This window comes from Mytilus edulis, chromosome 9 (genome assembly GCF_963676685.1).
Source record: "Mytilus edulis chromosome 9, xbMytEdul2.2, whole genome shotgun sequence".
Classification (NCBI taxonomy): Eukaryota; Metazoa; Mollusca; class Bivalvia; order Mytilida; family Mytilidae; genus Mytilus; species Mytilus edulis.
The window spans coordinates 51,313,316-51,336,921 of record NC_092352.1 but is presented as its reverse complement, the minus strand read 5'-3'; the positions used below and the strand labels follow the sequence as shown (position 1 = coordinate 51,336,921).

Here is a 23,606-nt window from a genome sequence, read left to right as displayed (position 1 = left end):
GGGCAGCAAGAATAATTTTAGACGAACATGATTACACCAAACCTTCAAGAGAATTATTTCACGAATGTAACATTGTGCCAATCACACAAAGAATACTTTATCACAAATCATTAATAATGTATAAGGCAAAACATGGCTTAGCTCCAGAATATATGTCCAGTCTTATTGTATCAGCTTCTGCAAACCAAAAATATAATACGAGATTTTCATCCTCAGATAATTTTTGTTATTCCAAAACCAAATACAGAGTTGTATAAGTCTAGTTTCTCGTACAATGGACCAAAAGTGTGGAATGCTCTTCCTAATTCAATAAAAAAAATCAAATACAGTATCCGAATTTAAACATAAATACAAATCTATGTACTTTTAACATTACCATCATATTTTTACTGTAATGCTATAATTGTTTATTGTATTTTAAATTGTACATAATCTTTATTTACCATTATAATGGATGCATTGTTTATTTGTTATGTAATTATTATTGTATTAAGAGAGCCTTATTGAAAATTGGTGTAATCCAAATGAGTTACTCTCTCTAAATAAAGATATTATTATTATTATTATTTGTGATGAATGTCAACTACATGTACGTAACCTGTGTATCCCGTTTTAGACCAGAAAACACGTGAGATATATATCTCATTGCATCATACATAATTTGATTTTCGTAACATTTGGATCCTGTTTATACATGTTATATATATGCTTTTTCCATTTGACATTTATTCAATTTGTATCGGAGATAACTGTATCGCCATGCATAGTCTAAAGTTTCGATTTCACCAAAAGAGCCATTTTAACTGTTTATTGATGTTGACCCAGTTTATCCGTTGAACTACACGTGTGATGTGTAATGCGTAATGTTGACTGTATTGCTGTTGCTATTCTCAGATATAAAAGTCCTGATAGATGAGGCGCTTAACACTCCATCTCATAGGTCAGTGCAGGCAAACTTGTCATGTTTCTTTTCAACAAGAACTACTAATGTTGGTAAATCGATTTCAACACTGAAGAAAGTAAACTGGAAAAAACTTGACAATGAAAAATATGAACAATTACTTCAACAGAGACTAACATGACTAAGTTATATGTTTATTGATAATAGTATTTTTTTCATTTATCGAAATGAGCTGTGAGGAACTTTTTAATATGTTGACTGCAACTGCCTTTGAATATGCACAAACAATTTCTATTGGAAAAAGGAAACGTTCATAGAATTCTGTGCTGCAACAACTCTGTAAACAAAGCAAGGATGCACATTGAAAATGGAAATCCCTGGGGAGTCTTTCTGACATAAACGACCCTGCAAACAGAACACGTCTAGATATGAAAAGAGAACTTAGAAAACTCCAAAGACAGTTGAATGCTGAAGAGCGACAATCTCTCTATCAGATAATTATGAATGCTCATTCTAGTGACAACGCCACATTTTATAGAATTATTCGCCGTCAGAGGCAGAGTGGAAAACGCCTACTCGACTGTCTGATCATTGATGATGTTCATTTTAATACACCTGATCTTATTTGTGAGGCATGGACAAACTATTTCACTGACTTATCTACTCCGTCTGAAAAAACGCAGAATCAACAGTACCGTTCTCAAGTTGAGGTAGACCGTATTTTGCTTCAAGACATATATGTGAACATGAAGATGAAAAAACTATTGAATTTGATATCGGAACAGTTCAAAAATGTATTTCAAAAATGACAACTGGAAAAGCTACTGACCAATTTGGAATTTCTGCTGAACATTTTAAATATGGAGGTGAAAAAACAGCCAAAATACTTACAAACTTGATAAATGAAGCATTCGAATTTAATCGTGTACCACAGTGTTTCAAAGAAGGTATTGTTTCACCATTGTTCAAAGGTAATGGGAAACCTAAACCAAAATCTTATCGACGTATAGCATTTTCTCTTGTATTGGGAAAACTGATGGAATTGGTACATCTTTGTTTAGAGGAACCTAAACTACTAAAGGTACAGAGCAGACTTCAACGTGGCTTAACTGCCGAGCTCAATCCTACTTTTGCAGCACTTCCCCTTACTGAGGCAATCATAGAAGCAAAAAATTAGGACAGAAATTATATACTACTTTTGTTGATGCGTCACCCGCTTTTGATGTTGTTTGGCTTGCCTCTCTGCTAAAAAGTATATTCCAAAGTGGAATTTCTGGACCAAGTTGGCAAATCTTAAATGACTGGTACACAAATATGAGCTCTGAAATTCGATGGGAAGGCAAGTTATCTACTTCGTTTGCTGAACTCCAAGGCGTCCGTCAAGGCAGCGTATGGTCTCCTTCCGTCTACAAACTTTTTGTTAATCCGCTAATAAAGAAGTTAGAAATTGACAGTTCGGGTTCTAAAATTGGAAATGTATTTGTGGGTATTCCTATGTGTACAGACGATCGGCTACTTATCTTTTCAAAACCTGATGAACTCCAGACTATGATTAGCTATACTGCCCACTTTGCAGAGACAAAAGAATATAATATAAGTAAGGAACAATCTAAAGTTATGATTTGGAACTCATCTTTAAATTGTAACTTTTGGAATCAAATGGAAAAGTTCCACATTGATTGAGAAGCATTATAAACTGTAAAAAAATATAAACATATATAGGAATTGATAGAGACTCTCGTGAAGTAGAGGCAACAAAAACAACTATTGGAAATCGTCTAAAAACCTCAAGACAGACATCTTACGCACTTATGGGCTCAGGATTGCATGGTTTAAATGGACTTAACCCAGAGGTGTCATGTAAACTCTGGTCAACGTATGTGGTTCCACGTTCGTTCTTTGGACTTAAAATTGTAAATCTTAGTGCTAAAGCTATTTCCCAGTTAGATATCTTTTGTTGTAACTTTCTGAAACAAATTCAAACTTTACCCGCTAGAGCCTCTAACGCTGGAGCTTATCTGCTTTTAGGTCAATTACCTATCATTGGACTTCTATATAAAAAGATTCTGATAACGTTTGGTACCATAGCTAGAAGTGACTCTGTTGAAAATGATCTTGCTAAACGTCAACTGTCTACAAAAGGAAAAAACACAAAAAGCTGGTTTATAAGGGCTGACAAGATTTTGAAACAATATAACTTATCGTGTGCCTCAGAGATGTTACTTAAACCAGAGACAAAATACAAGTGAAAGTAAAAAAGTCTGGTGATGGCTTTTGGTCCGAAAAACTGTTAACTGAAGCCAAATCAAAACCGTCATTACGGTGCTTAAATATCAAAAACTGTAAAATTGGTGTTGTTGAGAGGGCAGGTTCAGAACAAATGTGTATACGTAAAGCCTGTTATAAGATCAAAATGCTTTTTGATACATATATTCTACAGTACCACCGCTCAAAATTTTCGAATGGAAAAAAAACTTCAATTTGTCAGCTGTTTGAGGACGGAACTGAAAATTTAGAACATTTTCTTGTCGTATGCTCTGCCTTAACAATTATTAGAGACAATTCCTGTACAAAATGTTCCATATGGAAAGTACACGGAATATAGTAGGAATATTGCTCTGCATTCCTACCAGAAAAGAGTATACTCTAGTCGGATAGTAGTAGGAATCCACACGAAAAATTAGAATTAGCAGGAATTTCTTAGTAGGGATATTGTATATTCCTACCAGGATTATGCAAATTAGCAGGAATAATTTGGTAGGAAAATAAAATTCCTACTAGAAAACCTGGTAGGAATTTTTAAAAATTCCACCCAGAAAAAAAAAAAAATTCTGGTAGGAATCTAAAAATATAAAAATGTAAGTGTATATTCACAAAGATACAACTGGGTCAATGATTTTAGTTTGAATCTCAACAACAGAGAACAAAGGAAACTCATAGAATACATTCATTTTAAGAAATTAAATGGACTTTTGAAATGATTAAGGAAACTGCAATATGTGCAAGCTAGAAATTGTGTTATACATAAACATGAAGATTAGCCAAAAATATGCCTAAATGAAATTAAGAGTGAATTAATAAGTACAATTATACACTATTGTTGAATTAATTGATTACTAAATATTTTTAGCAGGCAGATAAAAAAATCATTTTAAATGTATAAGAATTAACTTCAGTTTTCATAAGCCATATGTTCTTACATTTCTATAATGTAGTTGTGTGACCTTAGCTTACAGCATTGTGTTCTAACATAACTTTTCATTCTTTTCTCTTCCAACTTTTGAATTTGTGAACTGGAACTTGCTTGCATTTAACACTGCAAAATGTGTGTCATCAGCAAACAAGAATCCAGTTCAAGATAACTAAAAAGATTCCAGGTAGAAAGATTTTCTGGTAGGAATCTATAAATTGATTCTGGTAGGAATCTTGTACATGTAGTAAGAAAATATATAATCAAATCAGATTTTCAAAACAGAAAAAAAGTCCATACAGACTTTTAAGATTCCACCTAGGTAGCAGGATTTTGGTAGTAGGAAAATAAAAAATTCCAGTCAGAATTTTGTTCATTTCCCATGTCCGCCTACTTTCTATATGGAATCTTCGATTCTAGGTAGATTCCTTCTTCGTTCCTACTAGTGTCTAGGTGGATTCCTACTACTTATTTCGTACGGGAGATTCTTTATCTCAAAACTTTATACAGTCGTTGTACCAAAGATTGGGACCGCTGCATGGACTGGCATATGCGTTAGCAACTCGAAAATGATAACATTAATCTTGGACTGTAGTCTTTTTGATTGGTACTATGTGTTAGAGAAAAATGACATAAATTTGGTGGAATCAATAACTAGAAGCCTGTGTTATTCTCTCCATGAAAAGCGTAGTGCTCTCCTTGAAAACAAATAAACGTTTAAAAGTTGTAAGGTTTACCAAACTCATAGGCTGTAAATAGATACAAATTGTTTAAAGATAATGTATAGTGACTGGAAACAGATGTAAATATAACGCAACAAAATTTTACTGGATGAACTCCAGACTCTCCAGATAGAGGAGGGATTTACAGAAGGTAACAGGTAACTTGATAAAAGATTCGCACACGGAATGAAAATCCAGACTAATCATAGCGAAATATCAAAATGTCAACGTTTCAAAGTAATGCAGGGTAAGTTGTTACAAGGTTTTACATCAATTTCATTAACTATTTGCCTCGATTAATAGTTAAAATTTGAATGAAACGGCACCAGACACGCTTACTCAGAAAACGCCATCCTGTGATATTTGGAAGTTTGTTTTGCGACTTTAGTAAGCAATTAATACATCCATTTGTGCGAAAAAATTTCAGTTTTTAATCGGTCTTCCTGGAATGATGGCCTCCCAAAATTGGATCAGAGTAGTCCGAGATTACTCTGACGGCCAACGACTGTTTAGCCAGACAAGCTGGGGCCGTGGGACAGGTAGGTGAAACTTATAGTCCTATAACATATGACTTCGCATCCTTATTCAATTTTTAACGTTTTTATACTGATATTTTCATTTTTTATTTTTTTTGAATGCGAAGTCATATCGAGATACGTTAAATTCCTTTAGCACTTTCCGACATGATTTCAGGTCGGAATAAAATTGCTTCAATCGTCTTTCTATGTCAAATATTTCACGGGCCAAATATCATTTTAAATTACTTAAGCACTAAAACTATTAAAAAAATTACTTACTTGTGCTAAAGAAAAAGTTAATCCATCACTTTAAGAAAATTTTATTCTCGAGTCGGAGCTCAATAACACCAGTTTAAATATGGCGCCGAGATTTGAATAATTTTCGAAACATAAAATCCAAATGAAAAAAAAACGAACTTATGGCATCGTTTAACGACGATTGGTTTCAATGTTTTTTAAACGTAATTTCTAGCTTTAAGATACAAAATAGAATACAGTTTGTTTCAAAAAGACAAAAAGGAAATCCTTATTAGCGTTTTTATGAAACGATAATCTATCCTTCAAAGAAGGGAGTTAATTTTTCACACCACATGATCAATCATGCATTGTGAATAGGTTTTTTTTTTAAATCTCAATCGCAAAAACTTCCACATTTTTCCTAATAGAACCATTATGTTTTAAAGAAAAACCTTATCCCTTACCCCCTCCCCCCCTCCGTGTTCCAGAATTTTCTTTCAGAACCTTGATAAAGGGAAACGTTGAAAAATAAAAATAAAAATGTTTTTCTTACGTCTATATACTTATTATGTAGACCTAGTTAGTAATTTCAACTAATATTTTCATTTGTCAGTCTCTTGAATAGTTCCCAAATATATGATATAAAATTTGTTATATGGGCATTTCTGAACGTTGTTTTGCATTTAGTAGATATAAAAAAGGTATGAGTGCCAATGAGACAACTTTCCATCCAAGTCACAATTTATAAAAGTAAACCATTATAGGTCAAAGTACAGTCACTGTCTTCAACACGGAGTCTTGGCTCACACCGATCAGCAAGATATAAATGGCCCAAAAATTACTGGTGTGAAACCACTCAAACGGGAAAAACAACGCGGTCTAATCTATATAAAAACGAGAAACACTTATGAAACACATCAACAAACTACAACTACTCAACATCAGATTCCTGACTTAGCACAGGTGCAAACAATTGCAGCGAGTTTAAACGTTTTAATTGTATCAAACATTCACCCTTATCTGAAACAATAGTGTAACATTGTATTATTAATACCCCGTTCTAGATAGTCAAATCTGACCCCTTCAAATACAAGAAGAAAAAAACATAACCCCTTTACAGACAAATGAGCTGAAAATGCAATCCTGTCTGTCGGAACATACCCGTCTCGGTATCATATATACATATAGTGAGTATCCACCAGGTACAAGTAAAATGGCCATTGGGGAAGTGTCACACAAAACAACCATTTCATGTATCATAGATTTACTTACCGTTTTTGTTGTATAAAAAGGGTGTCGAAGTTCCCATCGGATAGGGAATAAGTATAAAAAGAAATCAGAGTATGTGTTTAATTATTGATTAAAGCAAATAACGATGGGTGTGTTTTTTTAAAAAGGGTGGGGGTGGGGGGGGGTGGCGTACACCCATTACGCCCTTACATGGACCCACCTCTGAAAATTTCAATAATTTCCTGAAGCTACATGTAGATGTCCTCGTCTGCAAACGTTCATGGAATAGCATGTCCTTGGTATTCATTCCAGTGTCTGATAGAAAAGATTGGACACGATAAAAAAAATAACCTCTAATATGTTTGCCTTTATAGATACTATTAATTTACGCCATCTTTAGTTTAAGACGAATTGATCGAAATATATCGGTGAGCTCAGCTTTTTAATGAACTCGCAAGTTCCAAATTGAAAGAGTTGGTATTGCTTTGTTTCATAAAAAAGAATGGCCAACGTAGATACAAGTATCTTGTCTTAGGGAGGGATAAATCCTACTTTGTAAAGGACCACTCTGACTCAAACAAAAAAATCTCTGATACTGACATTATCAAGATGCTTGAATCCTTGATTGACAACATATTTGTTACGTTCGGAGGACGTGTTTTTCAACAGACTGTTGGCATTCCAATGTGACCAAATTGTGCCCCTTTTCTTGCCGACTTGTTTCTTTATTATTATTAAGGGCTGACTTCATACAGGAAATTTCTTAGGAAGAAAGATTAGAAGTTAGCAATATCCTTTAACTCTACTTTCCGCTATATAGATGATGTTCTTTCACTAAATAATTCAAAATTTGATGACTATGTTGAACGCATCAATCCCATCGAACTAGAGATAAAGAATACAACAGATACAGTTAAGTCAGCCTCATATCTTGACTTACATCTGGAAATTGACAATGAGGGTCGGGTGAAAACAAAACTTTACGACAAAAGAGATGATTTCAGCTTTCCAATTGTGAACTTTCCATTTCTAAGTAGCAACATTCCAGCAGCACCTGCATACGGGGTCTATATCTCCCAATTGATATTCCCGTGCTTGCATTTCCTATCATTATTTTCTTGATAGAGGGTTGCTGCTCACAAGGAAGCTATTAAACCAAGAGTTCCAAATGGTGAAGTTGAAATCATTCCTTCATAAATTTTACGGACGCCGTCACGAGATGGTTGACCGTTATAGCATAACCGTTACACAAATGATATCGGATATGTTCCTTACGTTGTAACTACAATCCCCTTCCCTTTCATGAATGTGACCTACCGAATTAGACTATTTACCGGATTTGTTATCAGATAAGCAACACGACGGGTGCCACATGTGGAGCAGGATCTGCTTACCCTTCCGGAGCACCTGAGATCACCCCTAGTTTTTGGTGGGGTTCGTGTTGCTTATTCTTTAGTTTTTTATGATGTGTCATGTGTACTATTGTTTGTCTTTTTGTCTTTTTCATTTTTAGCCATGGTGTTGTCAGTTTATTTTCGATTTATGAGTTTGACTGTCCCTTTAGTATCTTTCGTCCCTGGCCTTCTTTCCAAGCCAAACCATTACTGACGGCTTTTCCGACTCACAACTTGTAATACGACTTACCAGTTCTTCTACAAATTTGGTGTTCCTACTAATAGCCACCAAACCTGTCTAATTGCTTACGCACTGCGTGTTGAGGCATTTTGTGTAAAAAGAATGCCACATGTAATTTCCCGCTGATGACCAGTTTTCTCGCGAATAGATTGATTTGCTCAATTAGTAAAGTCTGAAATATTTCAGGCATATCATACACGAAGTAGCATGTTTTTAATTAGACATGTTTGATGTCTACAATTGTTCAAATAAAGATAACAAAAAATAGTTGTTTGTGCTTAAAGTCCGGTTGCAAGTATTTCAGACAATTAAAACTAAATGCCAAAAAAAAAATGAAAAAATCAAATTAAATATATTTTTTTTGCTCTGTCTTTAAGTAAGGGCATATATTACCCAAACAATATATTCATAGAAATGTTCCATAACAGTACACACCAAGACTCAAAAGATAGAATTTTAAAAGAATTCAAACTGAAAGAAAGAAGGACCCGATGTGTGATTGCTATAGTTATTTTGGGTATGGGTCTAAACATACGGGACGTAGACTTGGTAGTACATATTGGATGCCCTAAATCTGTACTTTCTTACTGGCAAGAGGCAGTCCATTGTGCGAGAGATGGCCGACAAGAGCTAAGTCTCATCATTTACGACATGTTCACTGTGTCTTTGAAAAATACCGCTAGAGATATTGCGAAAATCGTACAAAACAAAGATAGCATGTGTGTCCGTACGCAAGTACTGTCACTTCTTTCAGACCAGTGAGAAAACAGTTGCAAGTCTGTCGGAAAGTAATATATGCAGTGGGTGCGACTTGGAACATTGTGATTGTTCTTCCTGCAGATCTTGTTCTGTGCGCATTGAAAAGTGTCCATACCAAAAGAGATGCTTTTTCAATGTACAGACTTTCCTTAACCAAGAACGTGTAGATAACAAACTAAGTATAAAGTTTCTTGTGGCATTTAAAAGTAATGGGCGAATGAACATTACTTTGCTCGCCCATGGAGTTGTACATAGAGACTTGTCTGGTTGAAACTGAACTCTATACTGTAATTCCGACTAATGGGTAAATGAAGTTTGCTTTGCTCGCCCATGGAGTTGTACATAGAGACTTGACCGGTTAAAACTGAACTGTATAATAAATGTCAATACTGTCAATCCGACTAATGGGTGAATGAAGATTGCTTCGCTCGCTCAAGGAGTTGTTCGGTTCAAACTAGACTGTATGTTAAATAATGATACTATCATCGGTGTTTCACTTCCATTTTTATTTAAAAACCAAGCATAAACGATAATTATATTCAATTGAACCCATGTATATTTTCAAACTGTAAACTAATTTAAAATCATTCCTGATATAGAAGAAAATGACTGAGATAGTGCAGCTGTACAGGAAGACCTGTAATTGAATATTAATCCAGTATACCGATCATTTACAGTTTTTTTTAATATTCTATCTAGTTTTTATTTTAGATACAAAGAAAATCTTCATGTAAATTTATCATATAACATAATAATTTCTGTTATATCTGTACGTTATCTTATAGTACGGGTTTAACATCATGTGCTCCTGTTCAAAGGAGGTTTACACACAGAAGAATAAAATTTCGTTTCGTTTCACGAAGGAATCCGTTTTTGTATTAGCCGTTTGAAAGTTTGAACGTGATGTTGATGAATGTTGATTTGTTATATTATGACACATTTTCATTGGATTTAAAGCAATATTATGTGATATTTCACTTCTAAGTATGATTGGACACACTTAAAAACAAGATTCACATAACACGTTAAAAATAAAAAAGGGAAAATAAATAATTCCCGTTTTGGTCAAGTTTTGATATTTCCAACTCAATGAGTGCTGAAACATTGTGTATTAGATTTTTTTCATTTAGAAATGCGTATTGATTTCACGGTCCAACAGGAAAATTAAATACAAAAATTATCATCAATGCAAACAAAATTATCAAGTTATCATTTTATATGTACGAGAGTTGTGATACTAGAATACGATTACTTTAATTTACATCTCCTCTTTATAAGTGTCTTATCTAAAGAGTATTGACGCTCTTTGTCATATGCGGTTCCTGTATGTCTTGACTTCCAGAGTACTGTCTATTACTATACGTCACAAGTATAATACCACAGAGTATCGCCACTCTTAGGTTATAGCTCTTTTTGCTAAAGAGTATACAAAATGTTTGCAAATATATTTTCAAGAGTAGCGATACTCAATTAAGCATTGTCTACCTCCAGCCTTAGAATATTCCGGTAAAAACGTTTTATAGTTCATGAGAAGCAGTATTTTAGAAGCAGTTTTTTAACATCTACACTGTAAATAAGTTTATTTTTGACGGAGTATCGATACTCTTTGAAACTGTTTTCTACCTCAAGAGAATCAATATTCTTTTAAACAGGTTACATTGAGTGTGTTGAACATGTTGAGAGTATCGATACTCTTAAAAACGGTTTTCTATTTTGAGAGTATCGACAGTTTTCAACGTTGAGAGTACCAATAATTTTTTAAACAGTTTTCTTCCATGGATGTATCGATACTCTTAAAGCAGCTTTTTTTTTACCTTGAGTGTTTTTATACCTTTTTAAACAGTTTTCTACCTTAAGAGTATCGATACTCTTATTAATGGTTTTCTATCTTGAGAGTATCGATACTCATTTAAACAGGTTTCTACTTTGAGAGTATCATGTTGATTTGAGAATTTTTTTTTACTACGCGAATTTTGCCTATCGCGATATGACCTCGGGTGGCACATTGATAGTAAAAAAAAATATCAGAACAGTAAATAGAAATAGTAAATAATGCCCCCGAGGTCATATGTTATAGGACTAGTGAAACTTACATAAATGAAGAGATAAATGAAAAAGGACAGATTGATGCCCGATTTATATAATTCCAAGGCCGTCAGTCGGCACCAGAAGCGACGAAGCAGCGCATCTATTTTGGTTGGGCAAATATCCACTTTTTGATATGGGACGAGCTCTGACGTCTCACGGCCCCAGCTTGTCTGGCAAAACAGCCGTTGGACGTCAGAGTAATCTCGGACTAGGATCAAAGACCGCAGGTATTTGGGGCATTGATCCCCCTTTTTTGGACCCCACTAAAAAAAAAAATAAAAAAAAAATGTATTTCATTTTTTACAAAGTATACAAGTCTCAATCCATTACTAGTCGATTACAATGCCTTTTTACTATCTATACGAGCACCAAGAGAAAAAAGAAGTAGATATACTGTTCCCAGCTGATATGTATGATAAATATATGTAGTCTTGATATTTAATTCCTTATGTGCAAATAGAGGGCACTAAATGAGAGCTTACAAATAAAACATTGGGAACATACAATCAGATCGGTCTGAAGTCAGGGAAAAGTCTGTTTTTTCAGGGTATACCCCACTGATTGGTGTTAAAAAAAATCCCAGTATACAGGAAATTCTTTTTCCAATTGAATTGTTTGGAATTAAATCTACAATATGGCACCTTCTACATGTGATAGCAAGTGTGTTCATTAGTTAAAAAATCAAGCATATTAGTTTAACTTTTCCTGGGTTGTGCCCAGCTTGTTGAATTTGGAATTTTTTTCTGAACTGCTGAATGAAAAACAAGTCCCAATTTTACTCAGGATAGATCAAATTTAGGAAAAATGGAAATACTTCAATAGAACTTTACATGCATTTCTGGGTTTTAACTTTCACCAGGCAACAGATTGACAAAGGCCCACCCCTTTAATGATTTATGAAGGGTACGTATACATCTCAAGTGATATAAAAAAATGTTTTTGTAAAAACAACTTTTTGGTATAATGAGCACATAGTTATATCTGACATTTGAAATAACTTTGTTCCAAAAACTACATCTATATATATCTGGTGTCAACTCATATGGTCATAGGATGTTGAAGAATTTTGTAATATTAAATGGAGCTGCCAGTTTTGATTGTGAACAGATTCCATGCAGAATTCAGTTACATTTATTCAGCAATACTATCTGGAAGAACAGAGATGGCAATTAACACAGAAAGGAGCAGAACTTTACATGTATCCTTTTATATATCTGACGCATAACTTAATTTTAATATTGGGTCACTGACAGGGGCGGATCCAGTCATTTTGAAAAGGGGGGGTTCCAACTATATATCCCCATTCAAATGCATAAATTTCCCAAAAAAGGGGGGTTCCAACTCGCAGAACCCTCCCCCTGGATCCTGTATAGAATACATGTAAGACATCTATTGGTCCTGTCTCCTGAACTGAGGACATTTTCAGGATATTCACTGGATATACAAGGATTATCCCAGGGCCAACACAATGCAAGTATCTTGAGGGTTATTCACCTTTGTTGTGGAAGAAAATAACGTCAAGCTAGTTCAGATGCTTTATGATCGTAAGATAAGATATGTAACAATAACGTTACGTTACATTAACAATAGTGTGCGCGAAAGTACGGGAAACAATTACATAAGATCAAGTGCTAAAGTCTCTTGGCCTATATTCACGACATTCTGGGGGCCTCAAAATGCATAAGAATTAAAATTATTTTAAATGATAAATAATCAAAACTTTAAAGTTCTATAAATGGATCACATTGAAAGTTTTTTGTAATTTCACTTTACGTTAACTGTCCTTCACAAAAATCCTTTTACAGTTACTATAGTTCTAATGGATATAACTTCACAATTGGTCGTGTGGTAACTAGTCCTCTAGAAGTCCGTACTTTTGCTGCTCGAATAAGTCCATCTCCTCCTTTGATGACGTCTTCTATTGTTCCTAATTTCCATAAAAGTCGTGGCGATTCACTTCCTAGTTGAACTACGTCACCGATGTTAACTTGTCCAGTATGTTTTCCAGAGGCTCGATGATATTCACGTAATCCGGTAAGATATTCATTAGACCAGCGTTTTGCAAAATGGTCTAATAAGAGTCCTTTTCTCTCAAATAGTTTGTTTGCTGTGATCGTATCAAGTTCTTGAATATTCGCGTTGTGTTTGTCGTTGTGCATCTCTGTGGTCGTAATAATCCTTCCGTGTAAAAGATGAGATGGCGTCAAGGGTTCGGGATCTCTTATATCTGAAGATATATATGTAAGTGGGCGATTGTTTATAATAGTTTCAATCTCAGTGAGTATTGTTGTCAAAGATTGTTCGCTGACGAGTGCTTTACCAAATACTTTCTTTAATGTCATTTTCGTTAAGCCAATTAGACGTTCCCACCATCCGCCATACCACGGCGCTCCTTTCCAGTTGCCTTTCCAGTTGCCGAAATTGCAGTAAAAAACATCACAGTAGCATCTGCCGTAATAATTTACTAAATGAAAACTCCACTTCAAATGACATTTGCATTCCCGAAATACACTGGCTAGCTTCTCCATAAAGTTGCGATTTTAAATAATTAAATCGTTGCACGTCACTCAATGAAGGATTTTCATGTACGGAATTATTATAGGAATCCCAAAAGGCTGACCATTCCAATAGATTTCCGCCGAAAGTTGGCAAGTTGAGTTTAGGCAATTTGTTATAATGACTTGACACTGTTGAGGTGGGCATGCTTGACTGGCTTAGGCTTGTTTGCTCTGAGTTGAAAATTATCTGGTTAGAATGTTCTTGCACGCTGGGGTTATTGCATATAAAATCTGATGCATCAGGGTTAAGAGCTGATTGATTTTTAGACTGACTAACACTTACTTCTTTTATGAACTTTTCAATTTTCGTTAAGCCAATTAGACGTTCCCACCATCCGCCATACCACGGCGCTCCTTTCGGAATGAATTTCAAGTTGATATGTAAATTCAGCTGACTTTGAAGTGCATTTGATGCGGCTACAAATGTAGGCGCGTTATCAGAATAAATAATTTGTGGTGTTCCTTTTCGACTGATAAAACGTCTAAATGCTAGGATAAAAGTGTTCAATGAAAAATCAGGTACAAGTTCCAAATGTATAGCTCGTATACATGCACATGTGAATAAACATATATATACCTTTCGCGGTTGTGTTGATGTATCCTTGATGTGTAGAGGTCCGGCAAAATCGATCCCAGTTGTGCAAAATGGTATGGTGTCTTTTACTCGATCCTTTGGTAGTGGTGGTGGTTCCGGGCTGTTATACGGTTTACCAATTATTTTTTGGCACTGTATGCATTTACGTAAGACACTGTTCACACATTGTCGAATTGCTGGTATCCAGTAAGATTGCCTTATATGTGTTATTGTCTGACCGACTCCTGTTTGTAGATTTCTTAGATGTGCGTCCATAATGACAAAATCTGTAAGTTTGTGGTTCTTTGGTAGTAAAATAGGAAACTTCGCGTTTTCGTCTATAGATGAATTTTGTATTCTGCCTTTACATCGTATGATTCCATTTTCATCCAAATATAAACGTAACTGTTGTACAAGCGGTAGTGATTTAACTTTCGGGTTTAACGAAATATGTTCTAGCTCTTTCACGAAGATGTATCCAGTTACAGTTAAAAGTTTATTTAGATCAGAATACCTGTTCATGTCTATGATTTGTGATATTCGCTGCGGATCACTTGGTACTTTATCGTCACTTCTGTGTGTCTTTGGTCCGGTGATATTAGATAGCTGAGTGCTTATTTCCACATGTCTTGTCCACGTAGGCCATTTACACTCGTCCGTTAACCACTGGGGTCCATTCATCCATAATGTCGAATCTTCAAATTGCGATGCAGTTAATCCACGTGTTTGTAAGTCAGCTGGGTTCATTTCTGTGGGTACATATTTCCATTCATGAGTTTCACTTAGTTCTTTAATTTCACTAACACGATTTTTTACAAACTTGTTTAACGATTTCGATGAGGTAAGCCAGTGTAGAACTATTTGGCTATCACTCCAAAATACTGCTCTTTTAACTCCTAAGTTTTCGATTACATCTTTTGAGAGTCGTGCTCCGATCACTGCAGCCATTAATTCTTATTTTGGTAGAGTTATCAATTTTAACGGTGCAACACGGTTCTTCGCGACAAAAAGTGTAGACTCTGTGCCTTTACTCAAGTAATCTGAAGCTCCGTATGCTTTCTGACTTGCATCAACAAAAATGTGTAGAGTAGTTTCGCTTGTTTCCTCGTCATGGTTTGCAAAATAGTATCTCTGTATTTTAAGTGTCGTAGTTATCTGTAAGATGTCATTCTTCACATCGGTCCATTCGTTTTCAATTTCTTTTGGTAGCGTCTCGTCCCATGCATATCCTTTTTTCCAAAGTTCTTGAATAAGTGTTTTTGCTCTAATTGTTATCGGTCCGAGTAGTCCTAACGGGTCATATATAGCGGGAGACTGTCTCAAAAGTTCACGTTTTGTCAACTGTGTGTCCATCTTTGATTGTTTTGTTTCGGCAAAGCTGATTGTATCTGATTCTGCATCCCAACGCATTGCCAATATTTTAGTGTCCTTGTCTGAATCCAATACTTTTTCCGATAGGGCCAAATCTCTGAGTTTGTCGCTGTTGGACATCCATGACCGTAAATTGAAGCCTCCCTGTTTTAGCAGTTCTCTGGATTCATTGAATTATTTAATTGTGGCTTCTTCCGAGTTAATGCTAGATAGTACATTGTCAACATATAGATCTTCTTGTAGAATTGTTGCTACTTTGCTCTGATTCATGGATAAATGTTTCAGTAATGTTGCGTTTAAAATAAACGGCGAACACGTTGCTCCAAAAAGAACAACTTTGAATCTGTACATAATCAATTCACTTGTTGGGTCAGTTGAATCGGACAACCAAAAGAAACGTGTGGCGTCTCGGTCATCATTGTCAAGTCTTACTTGTAAAAATTCTTTTTCTATGTCCGTTGTGATGCCATATTTTCCTAATCTAAATCTTGTAAGAATGCTTGTCAATTTATTTAAAATAGGTGGTGCTGAAGATAGGCAGTCATTAAGGCTGGGTAAATCTGGATTTCCATGGCAACTGCAGTCATATACAATCCTAATAGGGGTCGTGTTTGAATCTTTCTTAACGGGATGGTGTGGTATGTAGTGGATTCTTCCATGCTCGCGATCTATTTCTGTAATGGGTACCTTTTCTATGAAATCTTTCATCTCCTGTTCTTTGATAATCTTGTCGTATAGATTTAACATATCCGGATCTTTAGCCAACCTATCTATAACATTCTGGGTCCTCCTTCTTGATATATATTCATTAGTGGGTAACTCGGGATGATATTGTTTCCATGGTAGTTTTGCGACATATTTATTTTCCTTAAATGTTATGCTAGAGTTTTGGTACTCAAGCATTAGGTTTTGTACATTTTTTGTGTTTTCATTAGAATCCGCCTCTAATCCGCTCGACTCAATTTCCCAAAATTTCTGTAAATCGCACTCCTCGGGTTTGTGCGCAACTAAGACATTCATCATCGTAGAGTTCCATTGTTGAGTGTTGATATCTGTGTTCAGTGGTCCTGATAGCAAATAGCCTATTTTAGATTTAACAGCTGTTGGTCCGTCACCTCGAATAATTTCATCTTGTACTAAAGACCAGTAGTAGTCTGCTCCAACGAGAAGTGAAATGGAAAACTTTTCATCCTGCGTGACTGGGTGGGCAAGTTGTCATCCTCGTAAATAGGGCAAGCTTAAATGTTTACCCGTTTCTTCATATGTATCGGTACGGCAATTTTTGGAACAATAATTACTTCCATTGGAATTCTTTCTTTTCTTTCGGTCTCAATGGATAATGTTGCTTTCTCCAGGTTGCGTACATCACCTTCTTTCCCGCCAAATGCAGAAATTTGCATGCTTACTATACCAGTTGGTTTGATATGGAGTTTCTCTACTAGTTCTTGAGAAATAAATGAATTCTGGGCGCCTTCATCGAGTAGAATGTTAGTCATAACACTTTCATCATGGTAACATACGGGCGCTACGGCGGTTTTCAATAGAATGTCGGTATGTGCTGTAACTGCAGAATGCATAGCGGCGCTCTTTGTTTCTGTGGTACTTTGTAGCTCTTCGTTGACAGGTTTTGTTACGGCTTTATTTTTATTTGAAGTGGAGTTTTCATTTAGTAAATTATTACGACAGATGCTACTAAGATGTTTCTTACTGCAATTTCGGCAACTGTATTTTGACTTGCATTCCGAAACCTTGTGATTACCGAAACAGTTAAAGCAAACTCGTTTTTCCTTTACGATTTGGGTGCGGGCGTTTATATCGGTGATCTTTGTACATTCATTTGGGTGATGCGGGTTTTGACAAAACAAACACGGCCTTTTAATCTTAACGGAACTATTGTTGTTACTATCTTTAGACCCTGTTGACTTCCATCTTTTATTTGTAGTTTCTGTCACGAACGATGCGGTGGGGATAATATCGGTTTCAATAGGATTGGCGTTAGCGGCCTCTTGGATACAAATTTCTTTCTTTATTGCTTTGCGTAAACTTGAAATATCCCAATCATCATTACCGTGGTCTCGAGTAATGTTTTGTCTGACAAAACATGGAAGCTTGTTGAGTATTAGTGGTATTAATAGGCTTCCGTACGATTCCTGATATCGACCCATTCCTTCTAATTCACGTATATTACTTTCTATTGTGTCATTGAACGATTTCAGTCCCCTAATTCCGGGCGTTGGTGCATGCAAATTTAGCAAATTTTGCATGTATGCGTTTACTATTTTGTGTTGTTGGCCAAATCTCTCGTGTAGAATTTGTATTGCTTGATTATAGTTTGTATTAGTCATTTGCATTCCCGAAATACACTGGCTAGTTTCTCCATAAAGTTGCGATTTTAAATAATTAAATCGTTGCACGTCACTCAATGAAGGATTTTCATGTACGGAATTATTATAGGAATCCCAAAAGGCTGACCATTCCAATAGATTTCCGCCGAAAGTTGGCAAGTTGAGTTTAGGTAATTTGTTATAATGACTTGACACTGTGGAGTTGGGCATGCTTGACTGGCTTAGGCTTGTTTGCTCTGAGTTGAAAAGTATCTGGTTAGAATGTTCTTGCACGCTGGGGTTATTGCATATAAAATCTGATACATTAGGGTTAAGAGCTGATTGATTTTTAGACTGACTAACACTTACTTGTTTTATGAACTTTTCAATTTTCGTTATTCCAATTTGAATCTCTAACTCGTATCTGTCAACTTCTTCAATTTCTTCGTCGAGGTCTTCTTCTTCTTCTTCAATAGATTCTAAAATCTTCTCATTGAGGTCGGACAATGTCTTCTTCTTGGTTTTGATAAGCTTCATCATGGATTTGAGGTTGACGACATCTTGTTGCGGTTCTTCTGTCGGGTCTCCTTTTTTCAGTAGCTTTATTACTGCTCGTCGATGTGCGGCTCGTACTGTTTTGAGTTTCGAACTCATCTCTAGTTGAGATTTTCGTCACGGCACCAATATCTTGAGGGTTATTCACCTTTGTTGTGGAAGAAAATAACGTCAAGCTAGTTCAGAACCTTTATGATCGTAAGATAAGATACGTAACAATAACGTTACGTTACATTAACAATAGTGTGCGCGAAAGTACGGGAAACAATTACATAAGATCAAGTGCTAAAGTCTCTTGGCCTATATTCACGACAGCAAGCAAATCTGTAAATCTTGACATCAGGATTATTGCCTGATACCAGGACCTGATGAATCCTGAGCACAGGATTATCACAGGATTTTCTACTAGGATATTTATGGTCGGGATGGTTTCTGGATATCCCTGGAATATCCTTGTTCCAATACCGTCCCATGTTAAACCCTATCTCAGGATCAGGATATCGCAAGATTGTCCTGTGATTTTTCTCAAGATTATCCTGTGATATCCTGTACCATTTTCTCAAGGGTACTTCAATAAATATGATTACATTTCATTTATTTCTATAAAGGTTGGTCAGTTATGTCCTAGAATTCCTGGACTTATTCAATTATTGACAATTGGTCTATGTGAAACATTAAATCAGAGTAAAATTTATAACTAATAAAAATAAGTCTAGTAAACCAAATATTTGCATGTAACTAGTAAGAATAAAGTAATGCATTAAATCAAATTAAAAAAAACTTAAAAAAATGTACAATCATTTGCCAGTGATCAATAATGTTTTTTTTTGTAAAATCTCCAATACAACTTCAAATGTTTATTCAATGTTAGAAGTCTTATTTTCTTTGCAGTTTCTTGGAATGATGCCTGTAAGTGTTCTAGACTTTGGATTTCTGGATCTGGATATATATATATACATATATTATATATTATATATAAGTGTCTAAGAATGTAACTTTAACACACTAATGAGTGTTATAAAATTAGATGTTATATTTTATATATTATTCACGCAATATTTCGCTAAACAAATTAGCTTCATCGGGCGTGTGCATCTATCTAGGTGAAATCGGATGCATGACAAAAAATATCTTTGTAGCTTGACGGCTACACAAAATTTGTGTAAAAGTTTAACATATTGATTGATGGGGTATATAAAACATATTTTTGCCGTTTATTGTACATAACAATTTTTAAATCTTAACAAATAGTTGTTTTAGTTAAATAGAATGAAATTCATGATCTATTCCTTTGGTTTTGGGTAGAACTGTTTTTCATCCCTCTCATTAAGTCCATCAGGTTCAAGAGTACGTAGCTGATGCATCCAGAACCTTTCTCTCTGTTTTCTCCTTTCGGAGTCCCAATTTTGGTTTACCTCAATTATTTGAAAGGTGATATTATCAAAAGTATGTCCTGTTCTTAAGAAGTGTCTCGTTATTGGACAGTTTCTTTCTTTTGTATAGAACGGCCGGTGATTGTTAAGTCTGATGTTGAATTTAGTTTCTGTTTCACCAACATACTGCAGCTTGCAAGTTCCACAAGTAAGAATATAAATACTATTTTCCGTTTTGTAATTAGATGTAACATAGATGTTGTATCGCTGCTTTGTTACTGTGCTGCTGAAACAATGTGAAAGAGTGGTCAGTGTTGTCGGCTTTACAGCACTTACAATTGCTTCTACCGCATTGTTTGTAACACCCAAATTTAGAAGTTTCTTGTTTCTTTACTTTTGATGTCACAAGTATGTCTTTGAGATTTTTGGGTCTGCGATAGGCAATAACAGGAGGTGATGGAAAAATTTCTTTTTAAGGAAGAGTCATTTTCGATAAGACGCCAGTGCTTTCGGATAGTAGATGAAATATTTGTCAAATCGGGATGGAAGGTTACAACAAACGGAATTCTATCTGCACGGGTCGTCTTATCTTTTTATTCCATGAGGCTAGCTCGATCTTTTTCTTGGGCTTTATCAAAAGCGTCTGTGATGTTTTTGGTTTTATATCCTCTTGATATCAGTATGTATGGTCAGATTATGTTTCTGTTTGTAAAAAAGAGTTGTTCCCCTTTTGTCAGTATTTTGTATCTATGTTTGTGACGTCAATCTTTGTCTGATTAAAAATGTAGAAATGGAAGCTGATGTGTTTTTATGTGTCCGTATGTAATCGCCTCCATCCATGCTACCAGAGCTATTCCCCTAGTCCGTAATATGGTGGGGACCCGAAACGATCGTGAATAATGATTTATACATATTTTGGAGTTTAATTTTTAATTGAATTTTGGATATTTTTACTTAAAAAGTTAACCGATTGTTCCTGATGGATCCTGTTATTCCGCCATGATGCTAATAACTTTTTATTGATTTTAAAAATTAAGCCGAACTTTTATTCTAGTACCAACATTTAAATTGTATTTTTGAGGAGAAGAACAGACCATGTCTCGTCTCGTGTACGTACTGTCTTTGTGAATTATTTATGAATGTCTACATGTATTCCGTTTTTAACCAGAAAGCACGTGAGATTTATCTCGTTGCATCAACATTATTTGATTTACGTAACATTTGGATCCGGTTTATATATTTATGCTATTTTCATTTGACATTATTCAATTTGTATCGGTGATAACTGTATCGCCATTCATTCTAAAGTTCCGATTTCATCAAAAGAGCCATTTTTACTGTTTATTGATGTTGACCCAGATTTACCCGTCGAACTACACGTGTAATGTGTATTGCGTAATGTTGACTGTATTGCTGTTGTGTCCATTCCGCCGTTACCTATATTGACTCAATTACTGTTATAAAACGTAATTATATATACTATGTTTTGGTGATATTAAACTGTATCGCCATGGTTTTGAAGATTTCCAAGAAGACCTGTTTTAAAGAAAAGCTGATGAATTTTATTTTGTACGAGAACATTCTATTTTTAACCATGTTGATTTTATGAATCCAGATACTTTTCATGCTAATTTTGATCTACGTTATTTGTTTACTTTGAAATTAAGCTAATGTGAATGTGTTTACCATTTAGCGATGTGATATTTATCATAAATAAAACCTCTAATTTAAGAGTTTATAAGGTCTCTGATGATATATATATATACAACTCGTCTAAACATCAACCCAACAATGTTAGATCTGTAAATTTGCTTTCGCAAATTTTTTGTTCTTCCCTCGCCGGGATTCGAACCCATGCTACTGAGATATCGTGACACCAAATCGCCTGCACTCTAGCCATCCCGCTAGCATGGCTAGACCACACGACCACACATATTATATATATATATATTCCCGAAATATAAAGAAAATTCTATCAAAAGTGGATCTTCAAAAAATTAAATAAAGTAATATGGATTGTGTTTGTAATGGTAACAGAAAGCAGATTTAGGCTATGACAGTGTTGCCGATCGATGATTATAAATTACCATTAAAACTTCAGGTACAAATGAAACGTTTTAGTGTTTACTGGGGTCAACACTGATTATCACTTAAATTAACTTTAAAAAATGTTGCAAAACGGTTATTTCAGGTCGGTTTTTTTTAATGAAATATTTTCTGTTATTAAAACTCATATATTTATGCAATTCTTATTCCCCTGAACATAGTTGCAAGTGAGCCTTCCAATCGTACATGTAGTTCATTGACAAAAAAACTTTGTCACAATCATTATTGCCTTATTCATTTTGTTATATATACTACAATTCATGTGCCTGATAACACGTCTTGTCATTTAACAAGAAATAATTATGTAGAACATAGGGTCAAAATGCAAGTTCATGTATAAATTTTATTATAATTTCGTATTTCTTTGTTTTATAAACTTGCCTCAAGTAAATATCACACATACATGTACACACACATTATTCTGCTCCATTTAATTTATTAACAGTTCTTAGAGTAGAGTTTCTGAAAAATGATTATAAAAGAATAAATAATGTGCGACTAATATGAACCCAAAAACAATGCATGGTACAGTTTTGCTGAGGATTTATGATTGCACTGGTTTTCAAAACAATATCATGAATATACATGTATGAAACTATTTTAACTAGATTTTGTAACAAGAATTTTCACATTATATAACAAGTAACTATACATGTATATTGTGTGACTTAATACATGTACATTGTATGACTTTCACATTTCTTACATAATATTTTTTTTATTTTTTGGGGAAAAAAAATTAAACTACAGTTTTAAAGAAGGAGATAAAGTCCAGCAATGAACTGTTGATTCAATCATACATTTTGTAGCTATACATCTGCAAATATGACTTGTTTATATTATACAATATTTGATACCATGCCTAGCTCAGACTTGCATTTTATTGTCATTGACATGTTAGCTTTTCTTTTGGCTTGAACATGTTGTACATCAAGAATTGCAAATTCATTAGTATATTAAAGTATGTGAATGTTGATGACATTCTAAATCAATTTCCTTAGTATAGTTATACATTATCAGGTTATACATGCACAATATATTTTCAAAATATCCTTAATGATTCAACATATAATTTGCAATGAATAACAAACAAGAACAGTGAAACAAGAATACCATGCTTAAAATTAGAATTTATATTAGTTGACATCAGATTTTGAAGAATTGTGTTTATAACTTCATTCATTATTTACACTTCCACACCAGTGATGGGGAACAACAAAACTTATTTAATCATTAATTCATATTTGTTAGTAATATTACTGCAGATTTTGTAAAATGATCAGTAATTTTTAGTTAGCTACAGTGTTTTTCTTTTATAAGGGGTCAATATAAGTTGAAAGGGAAATATGACTTTTCAAGGGTGAAAATCTTCATATCTCACGAAGCTAAGGGAAATGAATGTTTTATTCCACTGCCGTCACTTTTTTTTACTTCTGAATATCAAATTTACATAACTGTTTTCTTA

The 23,606-nt window shown here is 34.7% G+C and overlaps 5 protein-coding genes across 5 annotated transcripts; all 5 read right to left on the bottom strand.

Annotated features, from left to right (window-relative positions):
- Window positions 1–13,088: 13,088 nt before the first annotated feature.
- LOC139490035 (uncharacterized) lies at window positions 13,089–13,622 on the bottom strand. The gene has a single exon (XM_071276887.1). It carries the CDS (start codon window positions 13,620–13,622, stop codon window positions 13,089–13,091), a length of 534 nt encoding a protein of 177 aa, XP_071132988.1.
- Window positions 13,623–13,716: 94 nt separating this feature from the next.
- LOC139490033 (uncharacterized) lies at window positions 13,717–15,360 on the bottom strand. Its single transcript, XM_071276886.1, has one exon. It carries the CDS (start codon window positions 15,358–15,360, stop codon window positions 13,717–13,719), a length of 1,644 nt encoding a protein of 547 aa, XP_071132987.1.
- Window positions 15,361–15,366: 6 nt separating this feature from the next.
- On the bottom strand, window positions 15,367–15,903 carry LOC139490032 (uncharacterized). Its single transcript, XM_071276885.1, has one exon. It carries the CDS (start codon window positions 15,901–15,903, stop codon window positions 15,367–15,369), a length of 537 nt encoding a protein of 178 aa, XP_071132986.1.
- Window positions 15,904–15,957: 54 nt separating this feature from the next.
- Window positions 15,958–16,806, bottom strand: LOC139490031 (uncharacterized). Its single transcript, XM_071276884.1, has one exon. The coding sequence runs from the start codon at window positions 16,804–16,806 to the stop codon at window positions 15,958–15,960; it is 849 nt and encodes a 282-aa protein (XP_071132985.1).
- A 215-nt stretch (window positions 16,807–17,021) lies between these two features.
- Window positions 17,022–18,761, bottom strand: LOC139490030 (uncharacterized). Its single transcript, XM_071276883.1, has one exon. The coding sequence runs from the start codon at window positions 18,759–18,761 to the stop codon at window positions 17,022–17,024; it is 1,740 nt and encodes a 579-aa protein (XP_071132984.1).
- Between the last annotated feature and the right edge of the window lie 4,845 nt (window positions 18,762–23,606).